Source organism: Ictidomys tridecemlineatus, chromosome 1, assembly GCF_052094955.1.
Source record: "Ictidomys tridecemlineatus isolate mIctTri1 chromosome 1, mIctTri1.hap1, whole genome shotgun sequence".
Lineage (NCBI taxonomy): Eukaryota > Metazoa > Chordata > Mammalia > Rodentia > Sciuridae > Ictidomys > Ictidomys tridecemlineatus.
The window spans coordinates 171,096,911-171,109,406 of NC_135477.1; the positions used below are offsets into that span (position 1 = coordinate 171,096,911).

General features: G+C 36.9%; 1 protein-coding gene across 4 annotated transcripts in view; it reads left to right on the forward strand.

Moving 5' to 3' along the window:
- The window catches only part of Ttc1 (tetratricopeptide repeat domain 1), a 48,560-nt gene that overhangs the window by 15,075 nt on the left and 20,989 nt on the right, over positions 1–12,496 (forward strand). For all 4 annotated transcript variants that reach the window (XM_013358698.4, XM_013358699.4, XM_005325427.5 and 1 more), the window contains exon 3: positions 11,408–11,468. In XM_013358698.4, coding sequence (XP_013214152.1) covers positions 11,408–11,468 — 61 coding nt within the window. The remainder of the gene's footprint in view (positions 1–11,407; positions 11,469–12,496) is intronic.

The window sequence follows — 12,496 nt, forward strand, 5'->3', positions numbered from 1 at the left end:
GTATTTTTTTTTTAAAGAGAGAGTGAGAGAGGAGAGAGAGAGAGAGAATTTTTAATATTTATTTTTTAGTTCTCGGCGGACACAACATTTTTGTTGGTATGTGGTGGTGAGGATCGAACCCGGGCCGCACGCATGGCAGGCGAGCGCGCTACCGCTTGAGCCACATCCCCAGCCCTATAGTGAATGTATTGCCTCGTTTTTCTTTGTTAGTCAAATACATTGTTTTAGTTTTTCTATAATCAGATTTATTAATCTTTTCTTGTGTTGCCTTTTTTTTTTTTTTAAAGAGAGAGTGAGAGAGGAGAGAGAGAGAGAGAGAATTTTTAATATTTATTTTTTAGTTCTCGGCGGACACAACATCTTTGTTGGTATGTGGTGCTGAGGATCGAACCCGGGCCACACGCATGCCAGGCGAGCGCGCTACCGCCTGAGCCACATCCCCAGCCCTCTTGTGTTGCCTTTGAATTTTGTTAGAAAGCCGTCATGCTGAAGTTAAAGAGGAATCATCCATTTCTTCTTTTATGGTTTCACTTTTTACATTTATATCTCCAATCCATTTGGAGTTTATTCTTATATGTGCTATGGCCCGTTGGTATCATTTTATCTTTTTCCAAGTGGCTACCATTGTTTTAGCACCATTTTTAAAAGTCTATCTTTGCCTCAGTGATGTAGGTAAATTTTAATAGCAGCTAAGATGAAATTTGTATCCTTTTCCAATGTTTACCTTCTAATGTTTGTTAGACTTTCATTTAGAATTTAGTTTAAAATGACATCATTTATCAAAACAAAGAACTTCATTTAGATTATGTCACCATTCAGAGATTTGAGTGGTAATAGACTTTTTAAATAACCGAAGAATTTGCTTAGTTTAAAAGTGTAGAAACATGCTGTTAAGATGTTTTTTAAACAAATAAAAAATTTTAAAAAATGTTTTTTGCAGTTGGGTGATGGCACACATTTGTAATCTCAACATCTTGGGAGGCTGACAGGAAGATTGCAGACTCGAGGCCAGCCTCAGCAATCTAGCAAGGCCTTCAGTAACTCAGTGAGATTCTGTCTCGAAATAAAAAATAAAAAAGGGTAGGGATGTGGCTCAGTAGGAAAGTACCTCTGGATTTAACCCTGAATACCAAAAGGAAAAAAAAAATGTTATTTGCAACAGGCTGGGTGGCTTATACAACTGTAATCCCAGCTATTTGGGGGCCTAAGGCAGGAGAGTTGTAAGTTTGAGGCCAGTTTAGGCAACTTAGCCAGACCCTGTCTCAAAATCAAAAGGATGTAGCTCAGTGATAGAACCCAGCCCCAACTCTGGTTCTTTCTCCAGTGAGGGTGGGAAGGAGGAAAGTATGGCTTCCTACGTTACATAAAATCCTCTTACCCTTTGGCTGGCCTAAGAAAATCATTCCCTGGAATATAGCATTAAATAAATATTGAACATCCCTAAATTTGTGAGGCAAAGAATAGATTTTAAACACGTTCAAAATGAATTGGTCCATCTGCAAAGTGTAAAAATGGAATCCATTTTACTTATTTAGTAGAAGAGAGAAGTAACCTAATTCTTCATAGAAAGATTAGAAGTGACTTTTTCTTTAGGACTATGAAACGTGTAAGTTCCATGTCAATTTCTGCAAGCAGTTTTTCAGTTTCTACTTCCTGCAAATAATTCTATATTTTCACACCTGTGAAAGACAGTTATTGTCTTATGCTTAAGAACATGAGCTTTAAAATGTTAGGTCTGTCCTAGCTCCACCATTTAACTTGGTGTTAAGCAGGATGATAATAGTTCCTGTCTAAAAAGTTGTAAGTGACTACACACAAAAATGTTAACTATCAGTATTAAATCAAAATTAAATGTGAGCATGGGCCATAAAATACAGTAGGATTTGGGACTTCTAAAATCTTAAAAGTCATCATTAAATGCATGTTTCCCTCAAGGTTGCAAGTGTATGTGAATTCTGCAGTTTTTTTAGAAGTGTGACAACCTCAGTCACTATCCTTCAAGTTAATTTATGAGAAAAAATTCTGTGGTTGGCAGGGCTGCTGGGACAGGATGATGTGAAAGGGGCATGAGGGAAGCTTCTGATATCCTGGCACTGTTCTCTTTCTCATTTAATCTGAATATTATTTATGTGGTTGTACATTTTTAAACAATATGTTATGCTATGCATAGGGTATGAAATCTCCAGCAATTAATGTTGAATTGTCTGTTTCTTCTTTAAATCGTTAGTTTTTCCTTTATATATTTTATGACTCTATGTATACATTTATGACTTTTTTTTAATATCAGGAATTGAATCGAGGGGCGCTTGACCACTGAGCCAGATGCACAGCCCTTTTTAATTTTTTTTATATATATATTTTATTTTGAGATAGTGTCTCACTAAGTTGTTTAGGGCCTTGCTGAATTGCTAAGGCTAGCTTTGAACTTGTGATTCTCCTGCCTCAGCCTAACAAGCCACTGCGATTGTAGGCATGCATTACCATGCCTGGCTTACATTTTTAACTCATATTTTTCTGATTTGACTTTTTACCTTTATGAAATGTCTTTTTTTTTTTGTCTCTACTTTTAAGGAATATATTTTTTTCCATCCTTTTGCTTTCAATATATTTATTTTTGAGTCTGAAGTGTGTTTATTTTTGTTTTTTAGTAGTATATTGAAATTGTACATAATGTTGGGGTTCATTGTGACATTCACACATGCACATAAATAACTCTATTTAATTCCCCAGTACTTCCCCTTTCTTTCCGCCTTCCCTCCCCAAACCACCTTTTTTTACTCTGCTGGTCTTCTTTATGTTTTTTAATTGGTACATTATACATAAAAGTGGGATTCACTGTGCTTTATTTATACATGTAAGTGAAATAGCTGGATCGTTGGATGGTTCCATTTCTAGTCTTTACAGAATCTCCATGCCAATTTCCATAGTGGTTGTGTAATTTGCATTGTAGTCTCACCAACATTTAAGTATTTCTTTCTCCCATACCTTCCTGGCATTTATTGTTACTTACATTTCTCTTACTTGCTACTCTTAGGTGAGATGAAATTTCAATACCAGATCTCAAATTTTACTACAGAGCTATAGTAACAAAAATGCATGATATTGCATAAAAGCAGACATGAAGACTAATGGAATAGAAGATAGAGACAAACCTAAACAGATACAGTCATCTAATCCTAACAAAGGTGCCAAAAGCGTATATTAAAGTGTATTTCTTACAGATCTGTTTACAGATCTTAGGCTTAGGGCCTTGATCTGTTTTTGTTTTTGTGCCATGGATTGAACCTAAGTTCTTTCACATGGGAGGCAAGTGCTTCACCACATAGCTACAAACTGCAGCCCTAACTTTGTTTACTTCTTAGCTATTTTTGCAAGGGTAGCAATTATAATATGTATCTTACAGTAGTAATTATGATGTGTATCTTACAGCAGAACAAAGTGTTGCAGACCTGTAAAGCCAGCAACTCTGGAGGCTGAGGCAGGAGGATCACAAGTTCAAGGCCAATCTCAGCAACTTAGTGAGACTCTGTGTCAAAAAATAAAAGGGGCTGGGGATGTAACTCAGTGGTATAGCACCCTCTTTTCAATCTTTTGTGTATCTTTTTACAGTGTAACTTAGTTTAATGCTACTTGATTACAGTAAAATATAGAAACTTTGCTTTATTATAGCTTCATTTCCTTCTCCCTGCCTTATACTACCATTGTTATATGCATTATAGTAATGTATGTTATGAACCCAATTACTATTTGCATATATCTTTTGTCTTTTAAACAATTAAGAGAAAAGAAAAACCTTAACTATTTCTGGTACTCTTCCTGTGGTTTTTGAGTTACCATGTGGTGTCATTTCCATTCATCCTGAAGGACATCATTTAATATGCCTTGGGAGGCAGGCTTGGTAGCAGTAATTGTTTCAAAATTGATTTACATGTGAATACATTTATTTTTGCCTTCATTTTGAGATATAATTTTGCTAAAATGCAATTTGGATTTGGTAAGTTTTTTCTTTTACCATTTTAAATATGTTGTTGCACTGCCTTAGCCACTGTTGTTTCGGATGGTAAATTAGAAATTAGCAATTTCATTGTTTCCTTATATCATTTTTTTTCTTGCTGCTTTCACGTTTTCTCTTTTACCTTTCAGTAGTTCGGCTCTGGTGTTTCTAGATTTGGCTCTTTATCCTCCTTGGGGTTTGCTAAGCTTCTTGGATCTTTAGAGTGTTTCATTAGAATTTTGAAGTTTTCAGCCTTTATTTCTTTAAGTATTTCAGAGTTTCTGTCCTTCAGGACTTCCATCACATATTGTGAGGACTGTTCATTTTTCCTCAGTCTTTTTTTTCTGTTCTTCAGCTTATAAAATTTCTATTGATCTAAATTCAGATTTACTTATTCTTCCATTTACAAGTCCAGATCTCTACTGAGTCCCTCTGTGAATTTTCCATTTCAGTTATTGAATTTTTTTTTAACTTTTTGTTTTCTTTTTCTTTTTAAATAATTGCCACCCTGGAGCCAAAGCTCAGTAGTAGAGTGCATGCTTAGCATGTTCGAGGCCTTGGGTTTGATCCCCTGCACCTTAAAAATTAAAATTAAAGATAATAATTTATTTCTTTATTAATCATTATTATATTAACTAAGTCTTTAGGACTGTAAGTCTTTAAACAGTTTTCTTTAATCCTTTAAATATTTTCATTTACAGCTATCTTCAAGTCTTTGCTATATCTAACATCTGAGGGTACTAAGTCCTTTTTTGTGTTGTTTAGTACTGGTATTGGTTAGAGTGAAACCTGGAGCATTGTGCATGGTAAGCATGCACTCTGGCCACAGACGGAGCTACTCTGGCTGCCCCTGAGGAATAGGTTGGTTTGGCTTTTTTTCCTCCCCTCAGTAGTGGGAATCAAACCCATGGTCATACACACACACACACACACACACACACACACACACACACACACACACACACGGCAAACTCTCTACCACTGAACTATATCCCCATAATGAGACAGTATAATTCTTTGTTGCAACGAAACATTTTAGGTAATATTACAGCAAGTCTGGATTGACTTTCTTCTGTTGCCCCCAGTTATTTTTATTGCTATTTTGTTTATTTGTTTAATAATTTCCCCTGTGTTATGTGGCCCCACTGAAGACTTTGCTCAGTTGGATTTTGTTTTTGTTTTTGTTAGTTTGATTTTATGTCTGACTTTCTTGAGGTTGTTCCAGTGGTCGGCCAATTTCTGGCCAGAGATCATGTTCAATGCCCTAAACCAATAAGGCTTCCACCCATTAGCAAATCTGTGTATGGAATCAGAGGCTCACTCAAGATTCAGGCAGTCTTCAAGTGTGCCCTAGCTTCTACTTGGCTGTCCTAGCTGGATTATTGTACATACACAGGCTCCTAAGAATATGTTAGTAGCATTGACACTCTCTAGTCTTCCCAAATACACACTCCATCTCCAGTCAATCAGGTGTATTTAGAGAACCTGTCAAGTGCCTCTTGAATATCTCTTCTGTATCTCCCTCTTAAATTGCTAGCTAGGGCCTGGGGATCAATTGCTTGCTTCAGCCAGGACTGCAACCTCACACTAATAAAAGCTGTATAGCTCCCCATTTGCTTGCCACTCAGGTTGCTCTTTAAGACAGACATCACCATCGGAAATGGATTATTTCTCCTGCTCTGGATCAAGTCATCTTCCTGCAGCAGGGAAATTGATAGTTATTTATGGCCAACCTTACTTTGTTAGAGATACCATATTGAATGATGAGGCAAGTATACCACAAATTTCCACGGTTCTTTCCTGGAAATTACTAGTTTTTCATGCATAACTATTACTTTGCTATAAGCCTTTTGTCAATATCTGGGGGACTGAAATGGTTGATTTTTTTTTTTTTTTTGCCACCTTTTTAGTTACTTTTAGGGAAGAGGATTTGGCAAACTCCTCAGTTTAGCACATCTGAAGTTCCCCTCACATTGAATTTTGAAATTTGTAAATATTTTACATATTCAAAAAATTAGAAAGGATGAGAAAAAAATGAAGACTTAAGATCAATTCCAGGGGGCTGGGGTTGTGGCTTAGCAGTAGAGCGCTCGCCTAGCATGGGCAAGGGCCTGAGTTTGATCCTCAGCACCACATAAAAATAAATTAATTAAAGATATTGTGTCCAACTACAACTAAAAAAAATAAATATTAAAAAAGAAAAAAGATCAATTCCAGGGCTGAGATTGTAGCTTAGCTGGTAGAGCACTTACCTGGCATGTGCAAGTCCCTGGATTCAAACCCTAGTACCCCCACACACATACAAAATCAGTCAAAACAAATTAGCACAACGGTAACAAACTTAGTAAGGGGACATAGTATACCCTTTTGACCATGCGCCCTTAGTAGTAGAAAAATGTAGAGAAATATTGCACTCTTCATTGTAGGTTTATTGTTGGTACTGGTATTTGTATAGTAATTTAGGACAGAGCAGATGAATAAATGTACAGTCTCCTACTTATGTTCCAACTACTGTTTTTGTAGCTTACAATGATGTAAAAGTGATATACATTCAGTAGAAACCATATAGTAGTTCAAATTTTGAATTTTGACCTTTTCCTGGGCTAGAAATATGCAGTTTGATGCTGGACAGTGGCAGCCAATTGCAGCTCCCAGTGAGCACCACCATTACAGGAGTAAACCAACAGTACAGAACACTGTGCTGCTAGGCTATTATATCTGGTAGGTTAGGTGTATTAAATGCTTTTTCAATTAGGGTATTTTCAGTTTACAATGGATTTATCCAAACACAACCTCTTTATAAGTTGGAGAGCATGTGTATTGTTAGTCTGGAGAACAGAATTTTCGCTGTTGGGGAAGATGAAGAAAAATCCTTTATTATTGGATTTCACTTTTATATATATATTCTTTGGAGTCATGGTTTTTGTTTTTGTTTTTTTCTTCTTCTTTTTCTTTTTTTAAGATGTGTTTCCGGGGCTGGGGAAGTGGCTCAGTGGTAGAGTGCTTGCCTAGCATGTGTGAGGCACTGGGTTTAATCCTTAGCACCAAATAAAAAAATAAATTAAATAAAGGTATTGTGTCCATCTACAACTTAAAAAAATTAAAATGTGTGTGTGTGTGTATTTTCATAAAGTATAGGATGTTGTACTAGTAAAATTTGTGTGTGTGTGTGTGTGTGTGTGTGTGTGTGTGTGTAGCTCTATTACCCCCCCCACACACACACACGCATACACCCTGCCAGGTTTCTTTACTGTTAAGGCCTAAAAGTAGTAACAGTAAGTGCTATTAACAGCACACTTGTACCCACATCCCAGTTTCTAAATATCATTTCACACTTAAAGAATCCAGGATTCCTTGGAGTGATGACCAGTTCCTACTCTAAGGCAGGTGTCGTAAGAGAACATGACTCCTGGAATAGTAAATCCACCTGCAGCAAAATTCACTTTTAGTGGGATAGACCAGGTAAAAGGCCCATGGAGGGCCTAGAAGTGGATTGGGAGAAGCTTGGACAGGAAACCATGGGGGTTTGAGTACTTGGAGTGTTATCTAAAAAGGCCCATGGGAAATGGGTGGGGCAGAAAGAGGGCCATCACAAAAGCCTCCTTCACTCCTATCAAAGTCCTGTACAACATCCTATACTTTATGAAATAATTTATGCATTCAAGTTAACATTTGAGACTTTTGGGGGGAAAGGCATTTTAAATAACTTTTAAGCAGAATTAAATTCCAAATTCAGAGATCATATGTGCATTCTTCATTTAAAGAGAGATCATGTGGGGAAAGTAACCCTGAAGAGCAGATGTGATTTGTGCTAGACTTTGAAAACTAGTAAAATTTGGTTTGGAGATGTGGAAGGAGAAAATAGAAGTTTGATGTATGAAGAACAAGAGATTTTTGAATCTTTATTTTTCTCATTATAAAAGGATCTCAGTGTTTACTTCTCAGAATTGTCTTGAAAAAGCAAATGAGCTAAAGTATGTGACGGCAGATTATAAGTGGTTAAGTATCTAGTTGTGTAGATTGTGCTGAATTTCTACTACCAAGGTGGAAAGTTTGTAGTTTGAACTGTTGAAATAAACTTCCTTCATTGAGCACACTGTATGTGTCTAGTTTTCCTTGGCAGTTCTTGTGATGATATTACAATACAGAATAATGTTACTGTTTCCCACCAAGTTTTCAGGGAAGGGGAGGAATACTGAGTAAAGAGCCTTGTACATTTTCTTTGGTTCCCATTTCTATGGAAATATAATTCAAGAGCAGATGTTTCCCATGAGGCCTCTTTGAAGCACGTTAAAAGGCATTATGGAGGCGTGTGAGAGGGCTCCTAACCACATTAGAAGCTTCTGTTCATTGAACAGAATCTAGAAAGATTTGTACCTCCTAGGGCTGCAGAATATCAGCACTACCGGCTAACATGTGAGTGAAGATTCTCGCACTTAGCCTGCTAAAACCTGTGTACACTATAAAATCTGTCATTGGATTTCTGTAACATTACACAATGTATGTGCTATCCATTGGAGAATGTGTGTTCAGGCAGCAGAGTAAACCTCGGTCTTTGTATTGGGATCAAGTCAGTCTCTTGGCACAGCTGGGAGATAGTTCCTGCTCCTCCAAAGTGCTATTTTTAGCTGTTTCCAAGGAGATACTCAGCATGTTATTGATAATTGCATTAATCCTCAGTTTACACAGTCTGTGGAGGGGGAAGCAGAAACTCTTTTCCTTTGTGTACTGCTTAGTAGGCCTTTGGGTTGTGATTTATCAGCCAAAACAATAAGATGCCTTCCTTAGAATAATTGACCTCAAAATTGTGTTCTAAAACACTTCTTTTTGGTCTTCCAACTTTTAGTTCTCCTAAAATTATAAGGAAATGTGAGCTTTGCTCAGGCTGGCCCTTTCTGGGTGTACCTTCATTTCATCTTTGTCAGTTGGAAACCTAATGTTATAAATTTACCAAATGATCGGTCTGTCTCTCTGTGTTTGTGTGGTGCTGGGGATAAACCCAGGGGCTCACATATGCTAGGCAACTACTCTACCACTGAGCTACTTCCCTAGCCCTTTTTTATTGAGAGACAGGATCTTGATGAGCTTTGAAGAACATAGCTTTGAAGAACATAATAGAACAGAGAAGAGTTTGAGATTAGAATTAAAGCATAGGAAATTGAAAGTTTTTAACAATGTACATTAAGCTATAGTAACTTGGTGAATTGCCCTTCTCTAAAGAATTTCTGCTTTAAAATAACTTTTAATTCATTTCTTATGGGGTTTTTCTTGGTTCTTCAGCATTCAATCCCCTACTTCCAATTTGGAAGAATACTTCTGTGTAATCTTGTCGGGTGGCAGTAGCCCAGGGCAGTTGCTCCATCTTCTGACAGCTAAGCCAGGTGACCTGAGTGAGGTTTATTGGATGCTTCTGACTGAAATCTTGAATCTGGATCAAATGAGGCAAAGTAAAGGGAATAGTCATAATTTATTTGCTACTATGACAGCACTGACCTGTCCAGACTCACAAAAGGACATGCTTTCTTTTTCTTGTCTGAGCAGAGCTTCCTTGAGTTCTCCCTGCCTTCTTAAGACTATTCTTTAAGCTTCCCATTGGTTCTGTGAGCCCTAGATAACTTTTCAGTAAAATTGCCTCTAAATTTTTTTGTTTAAAATTATCTTTTACGTGCATGCAAAACCCCTAACCAATGCAATAGAGAACATTTTAGTCCAGGTACCTCTCTTATGGATAGTACTAGGTAAATATGGCTATACTGTTGTATTTTTTATCACTACTACCACCCATTTTATTTTTTCTATATTCCCTTAGAATAGCCCTTTAGATATATCTTAAATAGATTATTATTATATTTGCTGTGTGAGACATATGGTAGAAACCAAAAGAAGTAGATTCAGTTATACCTACTTTTTAGTTTCTTTACTAGATTCATGAAGTCTTCTGTTTTACCCAGGTTATAATAAGAAATTTGAGAAGCACCCTGGTCTCATCAATAACCTATTAACAAACCAGGCATGGTGACACAGGTCTATGTTCCTGTGACTCGGGAGACTGAGGCAGGAGAATCACAAAGTCAAGGCCAGTCTCAGCAATTTAGCAATACCCTGTCTCAACATAAAACAGGATGAGCAATGTAGCTCAGTGGTAATGTGCCCCTGGCTTAATCTCCAATTCCAAAACACACACACACAAAAAAAGCATTAACAAGGTCTCCAGAGAAGAAATATTTTTCATTTGGTTTCTAATCTTGAGTACCATTATTTAGGTTTTAGGCTTCTGGGTGTTAAGTAGCCTGCTAACTATATTTCTTCCCTTTGGAGTTTTTATTTAACCAGAAGCTTTAGGAATGAAGGAAGAGATTTTAGGGGACTTTCTCTTTAAAATGAAAGAAAAGGGGCTGGGGTTGTGGCTCAGTGGTAGAATGCTTGCCTAGCATGCATGAGGCACTAGGTTTGGTTCTCGGCACTGCATAAAAATAAAGGTATTGTGTTCAACCACAACTAATATATATAGAGAAAAAGAAAAAGCATCATCCAAGGTGGGCAGCAGGCCTACAGGTGCTTCTGCCAGTTTGGCTTGTGCCAGCCACATTAAGGTGATCCTGGAAGAAGTACATACCAGCTCAGATGTGTTACTTTGCTCCACAGGGTGACATTGGCTCTGCTTTATGTTTGATGTGTGGTTGGCCATCTGTATGAGTTTCTAAGTTGTTAAAACAAGCTAAGAAAAGAGAGAGTTACTTATCTAGGTTTCTTTAAATTTTCCTATATCAGCTTCTAACAGCATAATGCCCAACCCTGTGGGTATGACTTGTCCTCTGTAATGTACTCTTTCAGGATACTCTGTTTCCTTCATGACATAACCCACAATTCTTGCTAAATGAGTAATAAATTGCTTATTTTACAGAAAAATAGTAATTTATACTTATTGCCACTGTGTTGGCAGCTTTCCATACATAATCACTTAAACCCACTAAACATTAAGTCAACACTATTAAAGTTTTATTGTTCTAAATGAAGAAACTAAAGCTCAGAAAGATTCTGAAACTGGTTGTGCAACTTAAGTATAGAGCCAGAATTTGAATTTATACTAGTATGCAAATCAAGGTGCAGGTTGTTTAGTTTCATTTTTGAGTGAATGAAAATTAGCTGATACTTGAACTGCCATTCTTTGCAAAAGACAGAAGCATAGAAAGCAAAGGACAGGCCAACAACACTTACCTTTTATTTCAAACATGAAAATGCAGTTGATGATTAGTCGTGTGTTTTTCTCTTGTCACTGTCTGGGATTTGGGTAAAACTGACCCAGTTCTCAAAAGTCAACTTGCTACCCATTAAATATACTTGTATATATAGAAACCCTTTTTATTCATTATAATGTTGTAAGAAATTGTGTAATTCTATGATCTTTTCCAGAAAAGGAGAGAGGAGAGCACTAGACTAAAGGAGGAGGGAAATGAGCAGTTTAAGAAAGGAGGTAAGATAACTGTTCTAACACTGATGTCTGGCCATCTTGACTCATCCTATTTCAGAGTTCATGAAGATTAACCAAAGAACATTTGGAAACAACTAGCAAGTCTTAGTTGCTCACGATGTGGTGTTACTTCCCAGCACCTAGATTTTTTTTTTTTTTTTAAACCAGCTCCAAGTCATTCTCATTTGGCAGTGATCAGTTACTGTGTATCTTTTGGCATGAGCAGTTTTTCTTTTCTGTAGTCTAATATAATCTATTAATTCTAAAGTCAAGGGTGAAGCTCCACTACTGCTTTAGAGAACACTACCTCACTACCTTAATGCATTGCTGTAAAATCAGAGTCCTCAAATCTCACCACAAAGCCCAACAAATGTATTGCCTGCTTAGTTAAAGGCCCTATTGCAAATGGTAGGAACCCATGCAAGAGGAAAGGATTACATCTCAAAAGGAAGCCAGAGAGAGGCTGAGGAAAATCTCATACTGTTATAACAATTGGCTCTCTTGAGCATACTATCCAGATGACCAGTATTCCCCTCCCAGGGCAGTGCCTCCAGTGATCTGAGGACCTTGCAGTAAACCCTGCCTCTTAAAGGTCCCCAACTTCACCACATTGAAAACTGAGCTCCCAACACATGAAACTGTTAGAGAACAAACTATATTCAAACCTTAATAGATGCCTTAAGTAGAGAGAGGTTCTTCATGTCCTTATGCATTTTCTCCATTTGCTTAGGAATAAAGTTAGGGTTCATTCTGATAATTTGGTGAATTCAATCTTATAATAACTTTCTGTGTCAAAGTATATATACTTTAGAAGTCTAAGAGTGTTAACATAATTTTCCCCTAGTTATTTTTAGGTTTAATTATTTTCTTATATCTTGATTTTAGCAGTCATGGCTTTTTTTTTTTTCTAATAGAAGTAATGGTTCTAATTTTTTTTTTTTTTTTTAAGAAAGAGTGAGAGAGAGTGAGAAAGAGGGAGAGAGAGAGAGAACTTTAATATTTATTTTTCAGTATTTGGCGGACACAGCATC